This window comes from Bubalus kerabau, chromosome 11, assembly GCF_029407905.1.
Source record: "Bubalus kerabau isolate K-KA32 ecotype Philippines breed swamp buffalo chromosome 11, PCC_UOA_SB_1v2, whole genome shotgun sequence".
Classification (NCBI taxonomy): domain Eukaryota; kingdom Metazoa; phylum Chordata; class Mammalia; order Artiodactyla; family Bovidae; genus Bubalus; species Bubalus kerabau.
The window spans coordinates 73,169,958-73,196,109 of NC_073634.1; the positions used below are offsets into that span (position 1 = coordinate 73,169,958).

A 26,152-nucleotide genomic window follows, 5' to 3' on the forward strand; every position below is an offset into this window, starting at 1 on the left:
ACAGAGGAGCCTTTCTAAAAGCATGATTCTGCCACAAGAATCTTAGGTGTTGGTGGGAGGACAGTTTGAAAGTCATACAAACAGGGCTTTACAGTTTAAGAGATGGTAGAGATATGTTATTCACTTTTATACTACTTTAATTCTTATCACGATGGATTTTTTTCCTTTCTCGCTTTCTGTGCATGGTCTCTAGAGCACAAATAGAATAGAGTAGGGTTTTCAAAGCATATTCTATGGTGCATTATACACCATAGCAAAAGATTCTGTGCCAAAAGGAGTTTTGGAAATCTTTGTTTTATGTTTCAGTCTTGAAGAGTCAAAACTCTTATTGGCATATTAAGTTTCTAGGAAGTCCCACAAGGAAAGAGCCTGTTTACTTTTGTTTAACCCAATAATCCTCAACCTTCCTTGACCCCAGAGCTTTCCCATAATACCTATTAACACCTTGTGGGGCTGGTGTGCTGTGGAACATACTCTGGGGGATGGCACAGCATCATTCCCTATGCTACACCTTGTACCGTGTTGCACTTCTTCTGTCCACATTCCAGCCAATAAACTTCTGCTATTCCTTAGGCCCCACCTAATACAAATGGTATCGTGATCAAGTAATAGCTTGAAATAATGATTTAATAGTTTAATTTCAATATAGACAATTAACCAGTGGTGCCAGAATCAGGTGATTTATTGAGATAGAAATCTGTCCATTCATACATTTGTTTATTCATGTTCTCACGCAAAGAATATGATTAAGAGACTTCTGGTTCAGGATTGTGGACTGGGCACACTTTTGTCTTCTTCTCTCCTGTAATCCCACTAAAGTGATAATAAAGGATTCAAAGGAGGAATAAACCTTGAATGGCAAACAGAACAGGAGGGGATCTATGAGTGACTTCTAGAACACAAAGAGGAGATGGAAGCTGCTGACAGAGGAAATAAGATGAGCAGAGGAGCAGAGGAGGGGGTCTTCCTTTGGAGCAGAGGAGGGGATCTTCCTCTGATGGGAAGCACCACAATGGGTACTGATAAGTGATTCTCTGGAAGGAAGGATGAGAGTCAGGAGGAAGAATGTGATTTCTCTGGGTGTGTTAACTCATATGGTCACTTCCTTTCAACCCCATTTTACCAGATGAAAAATTAGTAAGATACCTAACCACAAGGGAGAGAAACAAAGACTTTTCTCTAAAAATTCAAGTGGACCTAGAAAACCAGGGCTACTCTTGGGAGTGTTCATTGCTCATGCAGAGAATGAAGATGAGTCCACGATGCTGGAGTTGGGGAGCAGGTGCTGCAGGGTGGCCTGCTCCCCACAGTCCATCAAGCCAATGCTGACATGAAGGGCAAGCACTAACTATGGGTAAAGAAGTTTCTAGAAGTGCTCCTAGCTTCTCCTGTTTCTATACGAGGGGCTGAGCCAGGACCACCCTACATGTGATAGCCCAGCAGAATGAAAAAGAAATATCAACATTAAAAAACTGACCCCAGAGAAAACAAAGATAAAGTAGCTAAAAAGTTAACTTGAAAGATAAATGTCTTCAGAAAGATTTAAGACTGAGAATTGGGCAATGAAAATATCAGAGAAATAATAAAACAGATTTACCAGAAATGAAAGAAAGAAATGTATTTTCAGATTGAAAGAGCCCACCAAATGTCACTGCAGAATTTTTATAGAGATCCATTCCTAGATCCATTGTACCAAAATTCAAGTACATCAGTGTTAAAGAAAGGTCCTGAAGGCTTCCAAAGGAAAAAAAAAACAGATTGACTATAAAGAAATTACAGTAAAACAAGCCTCAGATTTCACCTCAGTCACACAGATGCTCAACAATACTAAAGCTAGACCTTTAAATTTCTGAAGCAAAACTTCTAATCTGGAAACTATAGCCAAACAATCTATCAACCAAGTATGAAAACAAAATAAAAATATTGGAGATAGTCAAAGATTCTCAAAGAAGTTTTCCCCTGAGGAAATTTCCTAGAATGGTGGGACTAATGGAAGAGACTCAGTGAAAAGAAATTCCAGAATAATAGCTGTACTGGAGGCCCAGAAAACAACTGGTATAAATTAAAAACATAAAGTCAGGGTCTTCGAGAAGAAGGGAGAGATTCTTTAAGGAATTTGTAGAAGCATTAGTGATATAGTGCAAAAGGCAGATAGAAAATAAATAAAAGAGAAAAGCAATCAGAAATTTCTGGAAAAACAAACTGCACAGGAGACTCCTGGTTCAAATATAAGGCAAATTATAATGTGCCACAATTTTGACAGGTGACAATGTTAAGACCAAGAGAGAGAGAATGAATATTAATTTCATCTTGATATTAGAAACATTCTCTGTGCAATGGGATGCATTACTGGACCAATAAAGACATTTATAAATATAACCTTTGTTCACTGCAGTGAAAATATGTATATAGTTTTCAATATAAAAAACTCTGTTATTAATTTTCAACTTTTAGCATCAACCTGTAAGCAAAACACAAGACTTAATCATTCTTACACAACCTTGACAATATAGAGGAAAACACAGCTGCTTTAGGAGGTGGAAGAGCAGGAAGGCTAATGGCGTCACCTTCCAGGGAGGAGAGTCAGGTGATACTGCGTAAAGCTGATGGAACAAATGATAAATTTGCCATGAAGAGTTAAAAAGGAAAGTAATAAAAAAAAGTAAAAAGGGATTTAAGAAATAAAGAATTATTAAGATCGTGTGGAAAAACTCAAACGAACTTTTTGACCGACCCAATAGAAGGGGTATAGGATCATTTTTCTTACTGTACCATCAATGTTAATGAGCCTAAATTTGTTGCACCAACAAATAACACTCTAGATCCAGATATCTAGAATCATGAAAGCAGCTGGCCAAAGACATTAGAATTCCTTAAAAGTATTTTTGGGACTTGGTGTGAGGAGCATGATTGAGGATAGTTTTTATTATTATTATTATTACAAGCCACTCTGAACTACTTGACTCCTTGCTTTATGTATAAATTACTTTGATTTTTAGTCATTGAGTGCTTGCCATATGGCAAGCATTGTGTTAAATATGAAACATTTAGAGGTGGTACCAGTCTTGTAACAAAAGCATCTACAGAACAAATGATGCTCAGTCAGGAGCCCTTTGCAGAGATGCGTTCGTGTAAATTAGAAGAGAGGAAGCAGAACCGGGAATCACAGTCCACAGAATATTTGGTCAATTGATAGAAACTGTTGGTTTAGAAGCCTCAGAGAGCTAAATTAGGAGAAGAAGTCTTTAGGACTTAGGGCCTTGGAGACTTGACATGTTTCCTTTAGATTAATAATATTCTAGGCAGGCAGATAGAATTACTGACAGTTTGCAGCTCTAAGGGTCCTCAGAGAGATTCTATCCAACCTTTTCATTTTACAAACAAAGAAACCTTGGTAGTAGCAGAGCCAGGGCTGAAATTTGGTCCTTCTGATTTCAAGTTTAGGGATAGATAAAAGGAGCTCCAGATTGACACCCCTCAAAGCAGGAAATCAACATTCATCACGTATCTACTAGGGGCCAGACACTGTACATACTGTACACTTTCACATATGCAATTCAATTTAATCTGCATGACAGCCATAGGAGGTAGGCTATAGCCATATTAAATCTGAGCAAACTAAGGTTTAAAGAGGTTAAATAATTTGTCTAAAGCCTAGAATGAAATAGAGATAGAGCCTGAATATAAAAGAGTCTGTCTGATCTCAAGATTCATGCCCCTTGGTTTCTGTCTCATAATTTGAGCCCTGCTGGCTTAGATGAGAGTGACACATCCCTATGCCTGTGACCAGAGGTAGAAATAATAACCATTTCATATTTAATCATTGAACACATCAACACAATAACGTAATAAGGAAACCACAATCGTGGCACCGGGTAAGCAGGGCTCTTTGATCTGCTTCTCCACCCGCTATGGCCCACTCTGGGAGAAGGTCTGTGAGCTGCCAGGACATCCTTCTTAATTAGAAGGGACCCCAGGAGCCTTCCCATAGCCCCAAGCTATTCTGAGCAAAATAAATAGGAAATGGGAAAGAAGAAGAGGAGAGATAAATTCTCACTGACTTTTTAAAAGATTTATACTGACAATATCCCAAGGAGCTTATGAAATGTATTTTTTCCTTTTATTTTATTTTTTAGGGGTATAGGAAAGCTGCTGATGAAGAGATAGCTCTCAACTATAGAGTTTTATTGAGAGTGAAAATACTTTAAGCTCAGTCCCTTATTGATAGTCCAGTTGCACAAAATAAAATTCATATAAACATCATCTCACATATTAGAACTGGAAAAGTAATCCATCTTCCAGTCAGCTTTGAAAGAGTCTCATTATTGAGGTACTGAATCACAAGGACAGAATTTACATGTGTTTTCACATCCAGGAGGGAGGGACAGTGGAGAGGATGAGCCCCAAGCCCCAGCAACTTCAGCTCGATTTGCTCCTATTGGGAGCTTGAGTTTCCCAGGGGTTAAACGAATATCTTTAATACCCAATCATCAGTGTATGCTCACTGACAAAAAAGGCAAGCACCTCTTTTATTTTGCCCGCATTCTTTCTCTCAGTAGCTCAAAAAGCTGGTTTCAATCCAACTTTTTCCCAACGAAAAATACCAGCATAGGGTCTCAGACCCAGACACACTACTGTTGCTCCCTTATATGTGGCATGTGTGGCTTCATCCTAAGCTCAGAATGCACCCCAAAGTATCTGCCACAAGACTGTGCCCCAGAGGTACTTCCAGGGCTCTCACTTGCTCTGAACAGATGGTTGGAAGCCTCAGTAGATCCCAGAGTTGTCCCTAACACAGCACCTTTGCTTACAACGTAACATACTAAACACATCACATTTGCATTTAGTCTTGTCCTTGCCTGGTGTGGACGGATGGTGGAGGAGGAGGTTGGGTCAGTTTTGATCCCGCCTCTCCCCCACCATACCAGATTAATCTTCCTGAAGCACCACTCTGATGAGGTGCCTATCCTGCTCAAAAATCTTTTCTGGCTCCCTATTGTCCAAAGTATAGTTGAACATTTTCAGCTGGAAATGAAATGTTCTCTGTGGTCTGGTCCACACACACTAGCCTTCCTTATTTCCCAGCCTTCTCTTCATGTGCCCCACTCTGCATCCAAATGCCACTACACATTTTCTGCATTTCTGCCTTGACTCCTCTTCCTCTCAAATCTTGCATAGTCATTTCTGCCAATATCTTTGTTTTTCTCTCCTTTAAAGACCTAGCTCAAAGATCATCTTCTTTATGAATCTTCCCAGCTGAACCTAATATCTTTTGTGGAGCCTCCCAAAGTACTTTGTCTGTATGTGTCTTATGACTCTATAACCTCTACCTTTGATTAAAGTTAGTGCAGACATCTCATCACCCCTATGGGACCTAGAGTTCCTTGAAGTCCAGAACTGTGTCTGGCTCATGTCTGTGTCCCCAGGGCAGAGCCAGTGCTTGGATGTTTGCTCAAAGTAGGCATCCAATAAATGAAATCTGAGGGCAGAAAGGAGTGAGTAAAGAGGCCAATGAACAAATGGATTTGGTCCAGCACCCATCTGCCTGTCTTTCTCCTGTCCCATCCCTCTCGGCTCCTGCGTTATACAACCTGGCCACAAGGCACCCTGGTTACATTTCATTTTAGGATAAAGAATACAGTGGGGCAATAAGAAAGATGCAAGGGAAAGAGCCTTGATTAGGAGTTTAGAGACCTGGAATCTGGTTTGGACTTTCAAGTTGAGACTTTATACAAGTTATTTCCCACTTCCGATCTCCCGTCTGCTTCTCTAGAAAAGCAAGGGCATTACATTGGATCAAATTAAAGTGCTTTCTAATTATGAGTCTTTGATTCTAATTTTTTTTTTTTTTTTTTTACCTCTGTGCCCATAACAAGAATGTATCCCCATGGTAAAATAGGATAATAATACAGATTATTTACTGAGGGTCAGAAAGCACTTTTCAAAGGCCCGTGCACCATGCTGAAAACTTCCCACTAATTACAGAGGGATCAGTTTCCAGTACTGACCCGTGTCCCTGATTCAGTTCAGAAACAGTCTTGCGCTGACTTCATCCTGATTGTAACTAGAAGTCATATTTATCTACTTCCAAAATATAGCAACTCTCCAAATTCCTGACACAATATGTGTCCTTGGAAATACTTAGCTTCTGGTAGAAATCCTCTTCTTTCCTCCATATCATTCTTTATCAACAAAAAGTATGGTTCCTTTGCCTACTCGATAAATTGGGTTATCTGTGAAGGAGACTAATTCTATGTGCTGGGGGTGGTTAAAGAAGCTGAACACTCGTTAGCTGATTCCCACAGGAGAAATCAAGGATCTTATGAGACAGGCTTTCACTGCAAAAGGAGCAGCATCTAATGGTCCAAAACTTCAATGGAGAAGTGTGGCAAGTGATATTAATGCATCAGAAGGAATACCAGGAACAATAAAATAATGTTGTGCTTTTATGCCAACAGTAATCCCCATAAATACAGGTTTTGTGTAGGTCACTTGGCCTGTGCTGCTGGTATTAGGGTTGGCTTGCCCCAGAGGGAAACTCTGCCACAGACATGGCACCAGGATGGATTTGTAGGGCTCTCTTTGTGGAGAATAGTGCAGATTCACATGATTCATAGACTAAGGGGCTGAAATGGGTCTTAAAAGATTATTAAAAAAAAAAAAAGATTATTGAGTTCGGCCAACACTTCCCATGCCATTTTTATACATGAGGAAAGTGAAATAAGAAAAAGTTAATGCTTTGCTCTAGATCACTTAGCTAGTAAGCAAAAGAGCTGTAGCCATGATCTTGGCTACAAAATAAGTGACCAAAATAAGCTACACAAAGAAAATCTTGAACTGGTCATAACTATTTGAGAGCCTGGAGCCAACCCATACATTCCTCAGAAACTCTGAATTGTCCAACAGATATCAGTTTAGTCTGAAGTTGGCTTGAGTGTCATATGGAGAACTCAGGTCAGCTCAGATTTAAACTGTGGCCCATTGGGTGGCCTGAGATGCCCCAGAGTGTCCTGGTTTGTGAGGTTTGGAGATACCACACATGGAGGTTTATGAGGTGGAACTGATGCCCTGGCTCCACTCTGGGATCATATATGGAGTGAGGGACTCTCTTAGGCTGTCTGTGTTACAGATGAGAAACCTGAGATTCAAAGATAAGATACAGAACTAGTCAGTAGGGAAGCTGAGGTGAGAAGCTCAGTCTGCCTGATAATAAGTCCCAGATCACTATCTTTGCCTCAGGCTTTACTTTTTATAGAAACAGCCTAAGAGAGCAGAGAAGAGATTGGCTGTGTGAAGAAGGTGAGAGGCTGGAGGAAGGCTTCCAGCATCGCTGACTCTAATGCCGTTGGTCTCTCTAATCCCACCACAGAGCTGATGCTGGTCCTCTCATCTGGACACAATGCAGACTCACTCTCCGTGTCTCTTGGCAGGTGCCTTCCTCCTCCTCAACACCTCGGCAAACTCCAAGCACACGATCCTGAGCCCATGGATGAGGAGCAGCAGCGAGCACTGCCGGCTGGCTGTCTCGGTGCATCGGCACCTGCAGCCATCGGGCAGGTACGTCGCTCAGCTGCTGCCCCACAACGAGGCTGGAAGAGAGATCCTCCTGGCACCCACTCCGGGAAAGCATGGGTGAGTCCTTCCCCGTGTCCCAAATCCAGTATGTGAATGGAGATGTGGCTTTTGGCTACAAATTTCCAGACTCTACGACATCTACTTAAAACTCACAATCGTCCTTTAACGGGTAGGGTCCAGATTGAGCCATTACTGCTAATATTCCCTGGGTGGTGTCTTGGGCACTGATCTGTGGGGCCCTCTGGCTGCCCAGGCTGGCGGTCCTTCCAGAGGCCAGAGGACCAGCTGGCAGAGTGGACATTTAATGAGTGGGTATTAAAGATATTCGTTTCCCAAAGTCCAGATGGAGCCAAGAAGAAAACAGCCAAGGGGAGTGTTAAAAGGCCAAAATGAAAGTAATTTAATATGCTGGAAACTGGTTTTTACCAGAGGAACTTTGGCAGGAAGGGAAAGAGCAAACCATTGTGGCTTCCTGAGCGGTCCCACAGCAGTGCGGGACCCCACAGTGGAAGAGATCAGGGCTGCCGCACGGTGCCGATCGAGGAGAGGAGCAAGAAAGGCTTCACAGCAGGGCTTCACAGCATTGATGTCATACCCAGTACCCTTGTCATTGAACTTAAGCTTCCTGGACATACTCACTTGCTTCCTCAGTGATCCGTCAGGCCTCTAGAAGCAGTGACTCTGGGAAGCAAACTTGAACAAGGGAATCTCTGCGCTTGCCTTTCTTCTCGTTCCATAAGACCCCAGCTTTGAGGGGTCCCTGCTCTGATAATCAACAAGAGTGAGAGAGGCATGTGTGCTAGTTGACCTCACATTTCTAGCTAAGCTTACAGGGCTTAACTTCCCTCTAAGAAAGTATCTTTCAGAGAGGCTCCAACTGAACAGCGATGTTACCCATCTCCACCTCCATGCTGTGCTGGGTCAGTGGGGAGAGCCTACCTACCACCATTCCAATAAAACTATCCAGCCTCTTACTCATTTCTGGAAAGGCTTCACCCTGCTCCCCTGCTACTGGCCCATCTGTGTTTATTCGTGTTTCAAAGAACTGCTACTACTGTCCCAGCAGGAATGAAATCCTGGCTTCAGAAAGGATGTTCTGCTCATATCGAAACTCGCATGCATCTTCTTGCCTCAGAAATGTCTCGTTGGCCTGACTGGGAGGGGCCCAGCCACCAAGTGTTTCTTGCTGTGTTCCCAAGAAATCAGGAATGCCAGGTGTTAGGGGTGAGCCGTGGGCACGCCTTCCTCCATCATGGCCTCCCTTTCTTGTGAGAATACCAGATGGCAAAGTCTCCCATCCATGAGTGGGGCTGGTGGTGGCCTCGGCTGCAGTGCCATCCTGTATGTGTTTTCCCAGCCCCGTGAGCTGTTTATTTTGCCTTCTGCTCACCATTCCTGCCCCACCAAGCCTGGCAGAGTCCAGAGAGTGCTGCCTGGTGCTGCTGGGACTTCAGGCTTTCAATCTGTTAAAGTGCTGGAGGAGTGGGGAGCGGGTAGAGGGACTCACTGATGTCACAGGGGGACCTGGAGTTTGGGGTCTCCCTGAAATGCCAGCTGAGAACATGCATGCGTGCAAGGGGACAAATGCCGCAGGACTTCAGCGCTTCCTAAGTAGCAGGGCCTGGTCCCTGTCCAGCATCCTCAGGAAGAGGACTGCTCCTTGGTGTGACTCACTGTGGGGGCTTACAAAGAGCCATCCCCTCTTTATCTTCCTGTGCTCATAACTATCATCTGAGGTCCCATTTCAGTTCAGTTCAGTTGCTCAGTCATGTCTGACTCTTTGCAACCCCATGGACTGCAGCATGCCAGGCCTCCCTGTCCATCACCACCTCCCAGAGTTTATTCAAACTCATGTCCATTGAGTCGGTGATGCCACCCAACCATCTCATCTTCTGTCACCCTCTTCTCCTGCCTTCAATCTTTCCCAGCATCAGGGTCTTTTCAAATGAGTCAGGTCTTTGCATCAAGTGGCCATAGTATTGGAGTTTCAGCTTCAGCATCAGTCCTTCCAATGAATATTCAGGACTGATTTCCTTTAGGATGGACTGTTTGGATCTCCTTGCCATCCAAGGGACTCTCAGGTCTTCTCCAAAACCACAGTTGAAAAGCATCAATTCTTTGGCTCTCTTTATAGTCCAACTCTCACATCTGTACATGACTATGGGGAAAACCATAGCTTTGACTAGACAGACCTTTGTTGGCAAAATAATGTCTCTGCTCATTTAACAGACAGGAAAACTGAGGCAGAGAGGAGATTGGCAGCCTATTTATAGTAACCTAAACAAGACTTCAGTTCTCCCCTTTCTTCATTTGGGGGTCTTTCTGGGTCATTTCTCCTCTTTCTGGGAAACCCATAGCCTCTCGGCAGGAATTCAGGGAGAACCGATGAGTTTGGGAAAGAGGAGATGGAAGGTGAAGGAACTTTGTGAAAAGAGACAAGCTAGCTTCTTTGACAGAGAAGGCGATGGCAACCCACTCCAGTACTCTTGCCTGGAAAATCCCATGAATGGAGGAGCCTGGTAGACTGCAGTCCATGGGGTCTCGAAGAGTCGGACACGACGGAGCGACTTCACTTTCACTTTTTACTTTCACGCTTTGTAGAAGGAAATGGCAACCCGCTCCAGTGTTCTTGCCTGGAGAATCCCAGGGACGGCGGAGCCTGGTGGGCTGCCGTCTATGGAGTCACACAGATTCAGACACGACTGAAGCGACTTAGCAGCAGCAGCTTCTTTGAAGATCCAGGGAGGATGTAATGGTGACCTTCCCTCCATATGTGGTGAGAACATGGAGACCAGTCCTGCACAATGCAGGAGGCTGTGACCTTTCCCTGAGGCTGCCATTTCTGTGTCCATTTGGCAGGCCAAAGCATTTTCTTCCCAGCATGACTCCTTGATCACTGGCCCGTCGTCTGTCCCCTGGAGGGAGGGAGCTGAGGCAGGGGAAAGGCTGCAGGGGTGATGGGCAAGCCCACTGACCCTGGCTTTGGTAGGGCTGCCCCTGCATCCTAGGGACTTTGCCTCAGGCCGGGCTCCGTGAGTCTTGTGCCACAATGTTCTCTGCTAGTCCTGGCAGAGTCATTTTGGAGTTTGATGATAAGCAAGAGTGATTCCAGTTTAAATTAAAGACGCCTGAGCCAGCCCTGAGGGTGCTTCCCTGGGCACCCTGGCAAGCTGCAGGCCACAGGCCCTTTCCAGCAATTCAGAGAGCTCTAGCTGTTCACGTCCAGCTGGATCTGGGTTTGCTCAGTCTCGATACTATTGACATCTGGGGCCAGACAGTTCTTCTTGTGGGCACTGTCCTGAGCATGGCCCCTGCCTTCCAAGGCTTCTACCCACTAGACGCCAGTAGCACCTCCCCAGTTATGACAACAAAAATGTCTCCAGACATTGCCAGATGTCTCCTGGGGGGCAAAACTGTCCCATTGAGACCACTGAAATGGAGCATTTTAGAGTGGGGAGGAACACTAGAATTTACCTGGTCCCACCATGTCAGTTCACAAGTGTTGGAAACTGAGGCCAGGAGGGGTAAAGGACTTGCTTCCTGTCACATATGTGTCAGTGTTGGCAGGCGTGTGTATGTTCCAGCCACTGTGCCAAGTCCTGGGTTTCACAGACGTATAAGGCCATCCCCACCCTTGAGTAGTAACTTGTTAACACTAATTATGCCAGTCACTGCTATGCACTTTAAATGTGTTTTCTTATTTAATACTCAACAACACAGGTACTGTGTTACTATCTTCTATCTCACAGATGAGGAAATTCAGTGAAGCCAAATAACTTGCCCAAAGTCACTGACTAGACAGGGTGTAGGGCATCTGAACCTCATCAGGCTGACTCTAGATTGTTTTTACCCATTGCTGCAAGAGCTCAATTGAACCACAGCAGTGCAGCAAAAATAATAATAATAATGTTCTGTGAATCAAAGTCTTGAATTTAAGTCCTATGTCACTATTCAATTGTCAGTTCAATGAACAGTCATTTATTGGGTATTTTGTATTTGTTAGGACCATAGAGGTGCTAGAGATGTGGAAAGCCAACCTTGATGATTTGTGAAAGGATATTTCATGAATGAGCTCTGAGTTCAGGCACATTCCATACCTACCTAAGCCTCAGATTTACCATCTATGAAGTGGGAATGATGGTGCTGCCCTTCTCACATAGTCATGTGGGGTCAGTAAAGTTAAGGATGTGAAGGGTTTTGTACACTCTGATCAGGAAACACATGTAGGAGGCCATTTACTCAATACCCTGATCTACTCTACTCTGCTTACAATTTGGGATCACACAGGATTGCAATTCATCTGTTTTCTGATTATGAGGTCAGTGCCACTCTCAAGAATCTTTTGATTTTGAGATCCTTGGCAGTTTGCCTTGCTGGAAGCTTGTTCCCTATAATGTCAGAGATGACCCCAGGAGCCCAGTGATCAGTGCAGTGAGGGGGACATGGTGAAATCGTGGTGGTGATGACAGCGATGACTGTGGATAAGGCTGGCTTCCTCTCAGAACAGAACACGGTGGTTGGGGACCGCTGCTGGGAAAACAACAGTCAGCATTTGTAGTAACAAGGGAGGAAGTTGTCATAACACTGTCGACTCGGGAGAGCCTGACTCAGAGGAACGACAAGTCAGGGGCCAGCAAGTCCCTGGGAGACCACTCAGTGCAACACCAGCGGGGCGGCAGCCTGCGAGGAGGCACAGGAAGCAGGGGCAGCGGTTGGGGAATCCCAGCAGATGCTCCCCTCCCAGTCGCCTGGAAAGCAGCAGCAGCAGCAGCAGCAGAGTGTGTGAGATCTAAATGATCCACAGGGCGAGAACGCCTGAGTCTGCCAAGGCAGTCAGGCTTTGCCCGGAGTCTCCCAGGGGACAGCTGACAATGAATGCCTGGCCTGCTCATCTGCTCATCTTCCCAGCCAGAAAGGCCACAGACTCAAGGAAGCAGAGAAATGGGCTGTCAAACTGCCCAACCCCACTGACTGCAGAATCTAGCAGAGGACATCCTAACTGGAAATTAGAGGCCACAAAGTTCTGTGAATTGAACGAATATAATACCTATTTAACATGGTGTACTATGAAATGCTCCAGTATTTTGGCCACCTGATGCGAAGAACAAACTCACTGGAAAAGACCCTTATGCTGGGAAAGATGGAAGGCAAAAAGAGAAGGGAGCAGCAGAGGATGAGGTGGTTGGATGGTGTTACTGACTCAATGGATGTCAGTTTGAGCAAACTCTGGGAGGTAGTGAAGGACAGAGGAGACTGGCGTGCCGCAGTCTATGGGGTTGCATACACTGTGCCCAACTGTAGTAGATACTTGATACATTAATAGATCCTTCTCAGTTTATAATTCATGTAACCACCGTGGATGGAGTGTCATCGGTGCTGGGAATACACAGCCGGAGATGACAAAGGCTTTCTTTCAAGAAGCATCCAGTTCAGTGAGGAAGACACAAGTTCAACAGCAACAGCAGATGCTTATGCAGATGTTTTTAAATTAGGGCCCAGAAATTTTAAGAGGCTGAGCTAAGACCACTGTCCAGGAAAGCCAGCACAGGCATCTCAGCTCCTTCTTCTCCTGTGCTCCCCTGCCTTTCAAAGAAAGCTGTTTTAGAAAGAGCAGTCTGTCCAGCAGCAATTGGCAATGTAAAATCAGCAGCTTCTTGGACTCAAGAACACAAGCCCAAGGGTTGGTGGTGTCTCAGACTGTAAGAGCGACTCTCCAAGACTGCTTCCTGACATCCGTCACAAGTCTGCCTTCCTCGTCGCGCACACAGCTTTCTCCTGCAGCCTTGGGTATCTGGGGACTTTCTTACGTGTGACCAGAACTACAGTGTGTGGAGGGAAGAATTGGGCCTGGGGGGATAGAAGTTGCCAATCTTTTGAATTACTAATACTTGAAAAGATGTTTTAAACCTAAAGGATTTGGTGATACCCGGGCTTGAGCCAAGATAAGCTGTCAAGGCCTTTTCACAACACAAATGAGACTCATTCCAGAGGGTAGCAGAGAAATAAGATTATCCACAGCACAGAACTTCACCTATCTGTGGGAACCCTACACTCAGAGGAGATTTGAGTTCCATCTGTCTCGTTGATTTCCTGATGTGGGAAGCCAGGGCTGAATGCCTGATGAGACGTGATAAAGGTCAAAGTGCAGGCTCCTGGCAAAGCCAGGACCCACGCCCATGTTGGACCCCAGAGCCCCATCCTCCAGTGCTTCCATTTGTCTGTTTCCCAGCTAAACAGAAAATCTCAATCAAGATGTTCTCAACCTCATTGCCCTGAGATTAAAATCTGCACTCCCCTCTCAGTTGAAGAAGAACTCATGTCTGTGCTGGGTACCCACACGGCTGCCATGTTTATTTAAACCAATTGGTTCTGACTAAAGATCCCACCTTTAAAACCAGAAACAGTCCCAATGGGAGACCTGCCAAAGGAATTTAACCCAAAGCAATATTGATTGCTGGGCGTCAGGGGGTGAACCGTCAGTCCTAGCTGCGCCACTAGTTTGCAGTGTGGAACCACCGCCTTCCCGGCCTTGGCTTCCTCCCTCCTGAAGTGGAGATTTCACCGCTGCCTCCCCTTCCTCCATCGCGCAATGCAAGCGCCCCTGCCTCAGGTTGCCAGTCAGGACAGGGGAGCAGGAAGTGACAGAGTCTGCTTTATGGGCCCACTAGTCTGGCACACAATACAGTTACCTACTACTGACCCACAGAGATCTTTCACCACTTTTGTAGAGAAACCTGGATTTCCCTATAAATAGACTGGATGGTCTCAGGAGGCTGAGTGAGGGGCAGGAGAGGGGGAGCGCAGTGTGGAATGATGACACAGGGCATTTGCCTCTGAAAGGATGCCCGACTGCCTCTGCCCAGCCTTGCTGGGCGTACCTTCAGTTGGTTCAGGGCACTGTGGCAGGCCTGGCCAGCGTGAGGAAATTAGAGGCCTGTGGTACTCAGCGTCCCGGGCAAAGTTCTCCTCGCATCCTGCCCGCATGACAAACGGGACCAGGAGTGAACGAAAGGTGATCATTTATTGAAATTGATGCCCTCGAGTGGCTCTGTCACAGTGATTTAATTTCAGACCCCGCTTCTTCTCGCTTTCAAAGTCATTCGTAGTGTCAGCTTCTCTCTTTTCCCCCTTGGTCTGAATAACACACTAATAAATATACAATAAGGGCTTTAATGTCCGGGTGATTTACACTAAAAAGAGAGAGCCATTCAAAGGCTTTAAAGATAATTTTTAAAAGCCTTAAAACTCACACTCAGCCCTGTCACCGTGTCACGGGAACAGTCATGCAGCTGGGAACTCGAGCAGAGGCAGTCGTGAGGCTCCAGTCCTAGGAGCGCAGGGAGGCACCCCCTCCCCCAGCGCACACACTCAGTGTGCTCTCAGGCTAGTCTCTGGAGCCTCGGCTTTCCTCTCTGTGTGATGGTAGTAACTGAACCACCTCATAGGGTGGTTGTGAAGTTAAATTAAATAATGTGGAGTGGGTGTTCCCCTCATCCCCTACCAATTGCTCCTATAAAGGTGGGCCAGCCTTCCTCCAGACGGCTCAGCATTTGGGGAGAGTGGTTGTGAGAAGGGCCAAGGTTATCAATTTCATACCCCTCGGTATGACCTAGGTGGTACCCCAAAGTACCAGTCCCACTAACTATGCCTGGATTTATCATATTTCTCACCCCTTTGAGTAGTAATATTGAAGCAACAACTAAAATGCTAGTCTTCTCTAGCATATGGACTTTAAGCCATTGAAATGGTAGGTCTCAAGATTTGGGGGTACAAATCATAACTACACAGTTTACAAAATCCATATGGCTAAAGGCCATCCCAATTGATTCTGATTTTAGTCTTGGGAAGGGGCATGAGCATAAGTATTTTTAAAGAGTGCCACTGGGATTCTGATGTGCATCAAGAATTAGTAATGACAGCTAACATCTCAGCTTGACTTGCGTCATCACATAAACGGGTGGCTTTCTGTAACTATTTACTAAATGCTAAGAAAAAAATTAAAAAAAGAAAGCTTGGAGAGGTGAGATGGACTTCTGTGCAGCGTGGACAGTCATTTTTCTCCCCCTTATGGGGAGAAATGCTAGTGACAAGGCTGTCTAAGCCTGGCCTGATCCTGCCTGCTGTGCACCCTCAAGCTGGGAAAACTACGTATCCCAGGTCATGGATGGGTCTGGTCTCCTCTGGTGGGTCTTCTCAGGACACATCTGTTATTCTTTCTCCAAAAGGACTGTGGTGTTCAAGGCCACGGAGACTGAGAAGAATACACAGTGGACTGGAGAAAGCCTGACCTTTTAGAGTCAGAGGGGGTCTCCATCCCATGCATCCTTTCATGCGTCCATCCATCCACTATCCACACACTATCCACCATGCCTCTTGCTCTTCAGAATGTCATATGTTGACTCTCATCTCACTTTCAGATTAGCAGCAGGACCACGGCACTCCTTTGTGTTCTTAGGAGGTAGACACTATGTTGTCAGTATTCACAGTAAGTATCTGCACTGTGCATGTTGAGGGTACCAAGTACATCAACATCCACCCACTCATTTTATCTTCACTACAATCTGTGCCTTATACGTTGTTAGCCTCATTTTACAGATAAGTAAACTGAATCTCAAAGACGTTCAGTGATTTGCCCATAGTCGTGGGTAACACGCAGGGGGGAACACAGATCTTCTGCCTCATTTTTTTATCTCATGTTATTTCCCCCAAGGAAGCCTTGCAGTTGAACCCTTGTATCACACCTGGCTCTGAGGAAATTAAGACTTGTTCTCAATCAGTCAGGAAAATCTCACCTGATATTTGGTCATCTGGCTGTAGGCCACACACCCTGAAGCTAGATCCTTGGTTTGCACATCTTTTCCTTGCAGTGCCTGGCACAGCGTCTAGAACACAGAAGATATTCTGTGTTAGGTGGACAGATACCAGATCAGTTTACGGTAGTTCTGTGATGTGAGTCTTCCTAAACCTAAGCTCTAAAAGTTAAAAGTCCAGGCCAAGATCAAAGAAGAGTCTCCAATCAGTGAAAAGATAAAAAGTGCTTCTCCCCACCCTCTGCCCACGCCCAGGGATAGATGTGTGATTCTCCCTGGGGTTCGGGAAGCAGCTGTCAGAATGCACCTCAACTGTGAAGGTTGCCACTAAGTACAAAGGACAATTCCTTTCCTGGCAGGTACAACTTTTACTCACGATTGCCTTCATTGATGAGCGTCAAGAAAAATAAATGAAAAGACCATCGGCTTCTGCCAGCTTTGACCTTCGAGATTTGACAGCCCAAGGCTTGTAGTGGGGCTCTTTTGAGCTGGTTGCTTTCGTTTTTCCACCCTGCCCTGGATATTTGATGGATTGAACACTAGGTAGATAAGAGAATTGTGAATACCTATAAACCCCTCAGCTTGTCAGAATGGCATCCTGGCAAATCCCATAATGATAAATATATGTTGTATACAAAGAGAAATCAAAATGCATAAAAACAATCACTTCTCATCTCAGGAGTGCTTACCAAGTACTTACCATTTTCCAGTGGGGAGGGAGGTATTAAAAATAGATGGAGGAATTAGGTGATACACCAGTGGTGTCAAAGAATTCACACATTCAGTCCATCATGCATCGTGGCAGCGAATGTTTACAAGTCTTACTCTACCCAGGCACTGGTTGGATTCGGGTGGCTCTTCCTGCCTTCAAGGCCTCAGAGTGAGGTTTGGTTTTGGACGACAAGGGACAGTTCTGATGCTGTGACGGGTGTGTGCACCGGTGCCACAGGGGTGCTGGTGAAGAGCTTGTCCCCTGAAATCCACCTGTGCTGGGGCAGAAAATAGTTGCACACGTGGACTGTCTTTAGATCATACCAGAGGGAAAGAGAAAGTGAGAAGTGCCTGGACCCAGGGCGAAATCTTTTGAGCACTTGTAACAGGATAAAGAGTCGGACACGACTGAGTGACTTCACTTTTACTTTCCACTTTCATGCATTGGAGAAGGAAATGGCAACCCACTCCAGTGTTCTTGCCTGGAGAATCCCAGGGCCGGCGAGCCTGGTGGGCTGCCGTCTATGGGGTCACACAGAGTCGGACACGACTGAAGTGACTTAGCAGCAGCAGCAGCAGCAGCAGCAACAGGATGTTTGCCACAAGAAGAGGTGGGGTGGGGGTGGGGTCCAGAGACTTCTCTGTTTGGAGACTGCCTCGGTGGGGAGGGGTTGGGTTCTGCTTCCACACAAGCCAATGGGACACACACGGAAGTCAGGCGCTCCGAGAGACAGAGACCTGGGGCGGGGGGTGCGGTGGTGTGAGGTGGCCAAGTGATCCTGTGGCCCCAGCACATCACCAGGCCTCGGCACACATGCCCGCTTTGTGTGGAATGCCTTCCTGTCGGTATGCACCTGACCACTCCCCTTCTCCCATCAGAGCCAGCTCAGTTGTCTTCTCTGGGCCAGCCTTATGATTTTGGCTGCTGTTGGCTCTGATTCCAGACCTCTCTTGTCATCCTCCTTCCTCTCCTTTCTCTTTGCAAGAAGAATAGCTCGGGCAGGTTGTTCCTCACGGATTGCCCTCCACCCTGTTCTCCACCAGAGGTCCTTACTCATTCTTCTGCAGCCAGTTTAGTGTCTCCTCCTCTGAGAAGCCCTGTAGGGTCCCCAGAGTGGCATTGGCTCTGTGGCCCTGTGGCAGTCCAGCTGCAGCCCTGTCTCTCCACTGGTCGACAGGGATCTGGTGCCCTTTCACAGTTGGCTTCTTCCTGAGTGCCAACACACAGAGGACAGAGGAAGAGTGAGGCTGCTGGTGGGGGGCAGGGATGAGCAGGCACCCTGGCAGCCTGAGTAGGGGCTCACCTCTCTTCCAGCACTCCTCTTAATTTGTATAATAGTAATAATGATGATGAAATGGAAAATTTTAGTCCTTGTTTGAGCCACTATAACAAAATACCACTGATCGGGCAGTTTATAAATAACAGAAGTTTATTTTGTACAGTTCTGAAGTCTGGGGGCTTCCCTTGTGGCTCAGCTAGTAAAGAATCTGCCTGCAATGTGGGAGCCCTGGGTTCGATCCCTGGCTTGGGAAGATCCCCTGGAGGAGGGAAAGGCTTACCCACTCCAGTATTCTGGCCTGGAGAATTCCATGAACTGTTATAGTCCATGGGATTGCAAAGAGTCGGACACGACTGAGCAACTTTCACTTTCACTGGAGTCTGGAAGTCCAAGATCAGGGTGTCAGCAGGAAGAGGTCTCCCTTCCTCGTTCATAGTTGGTGCCTTCTCTCTGTCTTCACATGGCCAAAGGGGCAAGGGAGCTCTCTGGAACCTCTTGATAAGAGCGCTCACTAATCCCATTCACAGGGCCTTCACCCTCATGACCCGGTCACTACCCAAAAGCCCCATCTCCTCATACTACCACTCTGGGAGGTAGATTTCAACATAGGAATTTGGGGATGGGGCAGGGAGCACTCACAGGCCATAACCAGGAGAGAGAGGAATAGTTACTTCGTGCTTTCTCTGTGGTATCGGGCATTATTCTAAGAACCATCCACGTGTCATCTCACCTAACATTGTACTTACCACCACTCCGTGAGGGAGGCACTTTTATTTTATCGTGGAGGGAGCTGAAGCTCAGTGTGGTTAAGTAACTTGGCCAGAGTCACACATCTCATATTCAAACCCAAGTCATCCAGCTCTACAGTTGATACTCCCAAACACTGTGCAGTGAGCTTCCCTAACACCAATAATTGAGAATACATTATTACATATATGTGATGATTAACCTTTGATATGCCCAGTTACATATTTTCTATGGTATATATGTAATCCTTCCCATCTAAAATCAAGGGCAAAGTTCTAAGGCCTCAGCCCACAGAAGAAGCACATTTTGGAGAGCAGGCAGTCCTGAGAACAGGAACTAGAAAACATTATGTCTGGCCCTGCAGAAGGTCATAGTAAGTCTAACTAAAGAATGTGGTCTTAGATTCCTGTGATTGCTGATTTGTGAAGCTCTCCTCCAATCCTGCCCCTCACCGCTTGCTGGTTTCAGGTCTCTTTCTGTGGTAAAGTAGCAGAAATAGGTGATGGAATCATCAGTTCTTTTCATTGTAATGGAAAAAGGTTAGGTAGCCAGTGCTGACGAGTAAAGAAACACCACCACCTGCATGATGTCCCAGGTCAGCCTGCGTTTGCTCCAGGTCTCAAAATAAAGCTCCCTGTTTTTCATTACCTGGCGTGCTCCTGAGTTTTCCTTTTCCCTTTCTGTTTTGTTTGTAGTTCCACACTCACATGTCTAACTAAATTCCTTGCTGTTAGAACAGAAATGCATTCTCTTACGGTTCAGAGCCTTAGTTAAGAGCTGATCAACCATGGGATTTGGCATTTAAAAGGCTTTACAAAATCTGCTCAGGGATTTGGTGCAATGTCTATTCCTGAGAGATTCTTACATCACTGAACTCCAAGAGGAGAGTTCTCACCACTTTCAAATTACTGATAGCTTTCCCTATAAGTCTTGTGGTGGCAAGAAAAGGGAGGCCATGGAAGGAAAGCCACAGCTTGCAGCAGAGCAGGCTGAGCCCAGGAGTGAGAACTAGCATCCCCAGTGGCTTGGAAGGTCCTTGAGACTGTTCCCTCCAGGGCACCAGGTTACCTGAGGGTCCGGAGCCTTCCTCCACCCCACAGGGCAGCTTTGCTCACATGACTGCTGAGCAGTGGGCCTCCGAGGAGAGACAGCCGTGTGCTGTGCTGTTCATCTTTGGCTCAGCTCCGTGACTCAGGTTTTCAGTCTCTCTCAAGGAGTGTGAGGGAGAGGCCAGAGCCAAATTGTTATTCTGTGTTGTTCCGTTAATTCTGTGGAATGCTGCGTGAAGCCTCTGAGGATGATAAACTCAGTGACTCTTCCTGGGTATTAGGAAGTCCCAAATGAAGCACATCAAGACCTTGAGGAGAGAACTGGCAGATGAAAATTGCAGGCTGTTAATCTTCTACTTCAAACCCTTCAATGAAACCATGTCCGACCCAAAATCAAGTCTGAGCTCCTTAGCATGGCACCAACCCAACTGGGCTGCACCCCTCTTAGGCCTGGATCACCCCATTCCTTTGGACCCATACTTCATTTATATCAAACTGTTCGGTTACCCTGCTGAGTAAAGCAAGTTGTTTCAAGCCCTCTTGTCCACCTCCCCACACACTCTGCATGGCAAAGAAAGAAAGAAAAAGAAAATGCTAACTAAAGGAACAAATTCTCAAATGAATTGGGCCAGGAACTCTTCAAGAACTTGAAATATGGTGGGGTTTTTTGGGGGGGGAGGTGGGGAACACATCTAGAAAGCTCTTGACCAAAATTCTACCTCTGTCTTATACAACAGCTTACTTCCTTCTACCCACCTCAGATATATTGACTGTCCTCAGCCTGAGTCATCTTCCTTTGTAGCCCTAACCATCCCACACTGCTAAGCAAAGGCTGACATATATCAGCCTTGGAAATAGGTAGTTCTGATGTTTTCTGATTACCTGCTCTGTGATCCTTTTATCCTCTCCAATTTTCTAAGTAATTTCCTACATATTCTTTCTATATGTTTCCTCATCTTCCACAAGAGACTTCTACTTGGTACTTTCCCCCTGGTTTCTCCTTTCCTTAGTTTACTACTAGTCTTTACATCCCCACTTAAGCACACTGGCTCCTGTTGAGTTTTTTATCTTCTCACATAAGCCAGGGTGAATTCCAGTTGCATTCTCTTCAGTGTTCCTTGAATATTCCCTCCATTTATCTTGTTTTTCTCTCCCAGGACTACCATTCCTCCCTGACTGCATGAAATTTTGCTTATTATTCTACCAGATATCTACCTGCAGGCCTCAGAGAGACTTCTCTGTCTGGAGTTTTCCACCCTGGTCACTTTCCCTAGGGAGTATCTTGATGCTCTTTGGGGTCATCCTCGCAATAGACCTAGATGACTTCCATTTCTAAAAATCCCCACTTGGCTGTTATCTTTCTTGATTAACCTTGCTACCTTGTCTAAGTTGTCTCACTGGCCTCTCAAGTTTGGGGAGCCACTGACAGCAGATTCATTGTGTATGGACTGTGAGCCAGGAAATTTGGTGGTTGACAAAGTCAGAATTCAGATAGGAATAAAAACTCTGGATTTCCCTATGCGTGCATGGTCCTTGGGTCCTTGGTCTTCTTCTCTGGCTGCCTCTCCAAGTTCACATCCCCATTGAGCCATTTATGTTAAGATGAGTTAAAGGCATGGTCTAGCCATTCAGCAGAGCTTGGAAAATATTTCAGTCATTAACCAATTATCAAGCATTAAAGAACCTTAAAATTATTCACATCAACCCCTTTACTAGTCCAAACCAACACAAGAGCCTCTTCCTAAGCTCCTCTACTTCACCTCACCTTGCTCCAAGCAGTAGAACGCTCATCGCAGCCCAGCAGACCACCCCACCGTGGGGCAGCTAGAGCTGCTAGGAACAACTTATTAAGGGCCCATTCACTGGATTTGTAACCTTGTAAAGTTACTGAATGTCTCTAAAAAAATTATTTAATTTCTTCAAACATCTGGTGTCTCATCCATAAAATGAGAATAGTAATACCTACCTTGTGGGATCTTTGAGGATTATTGCTTGTAACAATGATAGCTAATATATATTGAGTGCGCGCCATGGTCTTAGCAGCAAGGCATACAATTACATTTAATACCACGATTTCCCTATGAAGTAGTACTATGATAATGTATACAATGCACCTAGGGTCATTTGAGTAGACAATATCTCTTAGTCCCATCTCCTGTTTCACCACTATCTTGCCAGTCCTCTTTTTCTCCTCTAAAATTGAACAGAACAAGCCTAATTTCTCCTTACATAGCAACTTTTCATTTGAGGATAGTTTTCATGTCTCTTTTTAACTTTTTTCTCCCCAGGCTAAACACTTTTACTTTCTTCTGTAGCATATTTTTCAGAGCCACATTCTTCCAATGTGACCAGTGAAGGGGTCAGGGACCTATTCTTCAGTGATCTGGAAAACCCCACCCGCCACTGTAGGGGAAACTTGGCTCTCTCTTCCACTCTCTGCATCTGCTGTTTGAAGCCCAGACACACTGAAGTTGACACCATTAGGAACCAGGGAGGCTCCGGAGCAGTCCATCAAAATCACGTCTCAGACTATTTGCATTGGTTTTTGCCGATGGAGAATCCTCATGTTTCTCTTAAAAAGGATGCTTTTGTTTACGATTGACATTCCCAAAAATGTCTGATTCAAAAAGAAATTTAATTCCAGCCCCAGCTTTCATGTCATCTTGCTTTGTTTGTCATCCTTGTGGTCTGCCAGCTTTGCCCCTTTGTTCCCCTAATTGCCAGAGACATTTTTATACTGAGTAAATTGCATCAGGCTCACTGCAAAATGAATCAATTTGGAAAGAGTATGAGCTGCACTGTTGTCTTAAGTGTGCATTAACATTTAGATGCGTTATTTAAAATGGGTTTGGGGTTAGTGCCAGAAGGACAGCCTCCCAACTATTCTGACTCATTCTCTGTGGCTGGACTTCACAAAAAGGAACTGGGGAACCCTGTAACCCACCACCAGCCCTGTCTTACTCTCCATCCCTCTAGGGAAGGCTTGAACTAGGTGAGATCTTTTAAGAGCTCAGATTTGGGAACTTGATTGACAAACTGAGTTTGACTTGGTGATCTCAGAATGAAACACAGCTGGGAGTAGGAGATGATGAGAGGCAAGCATCTCTCCCTCTCTCATCATCCATCAGGCACACATATGACATCTAAGTTTAAGCGCAAACCAGACTGCCAAAGACCTTGGCGGTCAAGCAAAGCACACACAAAGAAACAAAAGACATCAGTAGCCCTCTCTAGTGTAAAAATTAAACAATGCTATGGAAACTGCTGAAAAAGAACAGCTGCCATCCATGTAATCAGGTGGTGATTCGATGAGCTAATTCTTTTATCATTGAGAGGGCCAGGTAATATCTCCGTTATTAGCAGAAGGTTTAAAAATTGGAGAGCGTGGCATCACCAGGACAACTGCCTGATTTATGCTTTTTCAATCACCTGGGCTTGTGGCCTAAACTGGTAATGGATTCCATCCATCAAAAAATTATCCCATCTGGCATCCTGGTTTTTGAAGAAATCCGGACGTCCTCGTAGAGAATTGGCTAAATGGTATAATGCGTGTGAAGGCCCTTAGCGCAGTTCCTCAGTGAAAGGATGTTGAATCTATTCAGTCTTTTAATTCTATGTGCAGAGATATGATGATGCGTTAGGTAACACAAGAGAAAATATCAATTGTATAATGCCACCATTAAGGTCTCAAAGCCTGAGATGAACAGCTGTGAGGATTGTGAGGATGGCACCTTCTCAGGGAAATCTGCCCGGACAGCTCTGTCCCTGTGTGTCCCTTCTCTCTCAGCCCCTAGGGCCCCTTGTAAGTAGTGGCTCCAGTCTCATGGAAACTCACCAGCTATATGTGTTTCTGCCCATTTCTCACAGTAGAGCCCCAACTTCATGCAGGCTTTCATCTTTGGTGTCTACCAGGTCCAAAACAGTGCCTGACACACAACACACATTCAATAAATATTTATTGACTGAGAAATATTTCCAAAAGGAACTAAAACATATTGTCATGCTAACCTCTGAGTTGAAGCAGATGATAAGGGTATGTGCCTCTGTACCAGGAGGCAGAGAACAGTAGAATCTCTGACCAGAGATAGAACATTATGTACAGAAAACACTGCTGCCACTTGCTAGCTCTTATTACCAATATATGGTGGGCATCATTCTAAGAGCCTCTGCCTGCATTTACCCATGTAACCTTCACCATAGTCCTGTGAGGTAGCATTATTATTATCCCCATTTTATGGATGAAGACATTGAGCTTGCCCACAGTCCCACTAGGAATGATCACAGCTGGGATTTGAACCCCAGAGTCTTACTCCGGAGCACGTAGAGATGGAGTGGGAAAGAATCAGATCTGCGCTTCTACCAAGTCCCCAGCAGTGCACTTGGTCCTTTCCTTTTATTTGCAGGTGAAACTGAGTAACAGACCACTAAGGGAAGGGACAGATCCATGACTTCTTATTGGATAAACCAAGGCAGGATGGAGATAAGGAAGTCTGCATGCATGCTGCTGCTGAATGCAAATCCCCGCTGAGATGGACCCCCCCCCAACCCCCTGCACCGCTGCCCCAGACTCCTGCTGCCTCACTGCCCTAGCCCCGACTCAAATCACTGGACCCTGCCCGCCTCAGCCCTGCTCAGTCAGTCTTGAACTGACTCTTTGCATCTGTGTGAATAGGGTTCCCAAAAGCTCTAGAGGAAAAGTGAAAAAAAAATCTCTTTTCCAATTGGCTTATGAAAATATCTTCCTTGAACTGAACTTTCCCCTTTTACTAATGCCTTTTGATGCCTGCACTTAATTGCTTTTAAACAGGAAGCTGCTGTGATCAGAGAATTCAGAGTTACATCTGCATCTTTTGTGCTGAAACTATTTTACCATATGCTCCTAAAGCTGTATAGGTTGATTTTGATGGGAGCAATGTAGGTCTCACCAGTCTTGCTATAATTAGTTGCCTGCTTACATGATTGGGGAAAGAAAATTATCTATTGATTCCCAGTTCCAAAAGAAAATTCAACAAACAGGTTTCCCATAAGCACGTAATTCCATTCTAACCCCCATCTTGGTGCAGTCTTGTCCCATGGCCCACCTCCACCCCTCTTCCAGTCCAGAGTTGCCTTTTTCTTTGTCTTCATTCATTCACTTATTCATTCATTTTCATTTATTTACTAAATATTTACCTCAATAAGTGTTCCTCTACTGCATGAAGGGAAATGGATGGTGGGAAAAAAGACTGAGAACCAGCAGAAACAATTGCTGTCCTCATGAAGTTTGCATTCTAAAGGAGGAAACTAACATTATATTACTAATTACATGTATAATCATGCAATTACCATCGTGACACATGGTATAGGAGTATATTGGAGAAGGAAATGGCAACCCACTCCAATATTGTTGATTGGAAAATCCCATGGATGGAGGAGTCTGGCAGGCTACAGTCCATGGGGTTGCAAGAGTTGGACACGACTTGGCGACTGAACCACCACCACAAAGGAGTATAGACTTCCGTGAACTCTTAAAACGGGACATAACCCCGACCAGGGGATCAGATGAGCCTTCCAGAGGAAGTGGCCTTTGAACTGAATCTGAAGAAATAGCTATAGTATGACAAGTGAGGAGATTCTTTCTGGGAGGGGAAAAAGCATATGAAGGTCCTGAAGGTGAGATATTTTTGAAGAAATCAAGGAAAACTGATGCATCCGGGCATGAAAATAAGGAGAGACCCTGCTGGGGTAAAGGATGGGGAGAAAGGCAGAGGAGCCATCAGCCATAAAGCTCACAGTCTTTACTTAAGGGCTAAGGAAAGCTAATGGAGAGTTTTATATATATGGTGAGAGGGGCTACTCTTCATTGTGGTGTGCAGGCTTCTCATTGCAGTGATTTCACTTATTATGGAGCACAGACTCTACACAAGTGAGCTTCAGTAGTGTGGCTCATGGGCTCAGTAGTTGTGGCACACAGGCTTAGTTGCTCCAAGCCATGTGTGAT

At 45.4% G+C, this 26,152-nt stretch overlaps 1 protein-coding gene across 1 annotated transcript in view; it reads left to right on the forward strand.

The window, feature by feature from the left end:
• Nucleotides 1-26,152, forward strand: part of ALK (ALK receptor tyrosine kinase) — a 746,236-nt gene that overhangs the window by 406,119 nt on the left and 313,965 nt on the right. Inside the window, exon 4 of the mRNA XM_055541746.1 lies at nt 7,431-7,632. Within this exon, the coding sequence (XP_055397721.1) occupies nt 7,431-7,632 (202 nt within the window). The remainder of the gene's footprint in view (nt 1-7,430; nt 7,633-26,152) is intronic.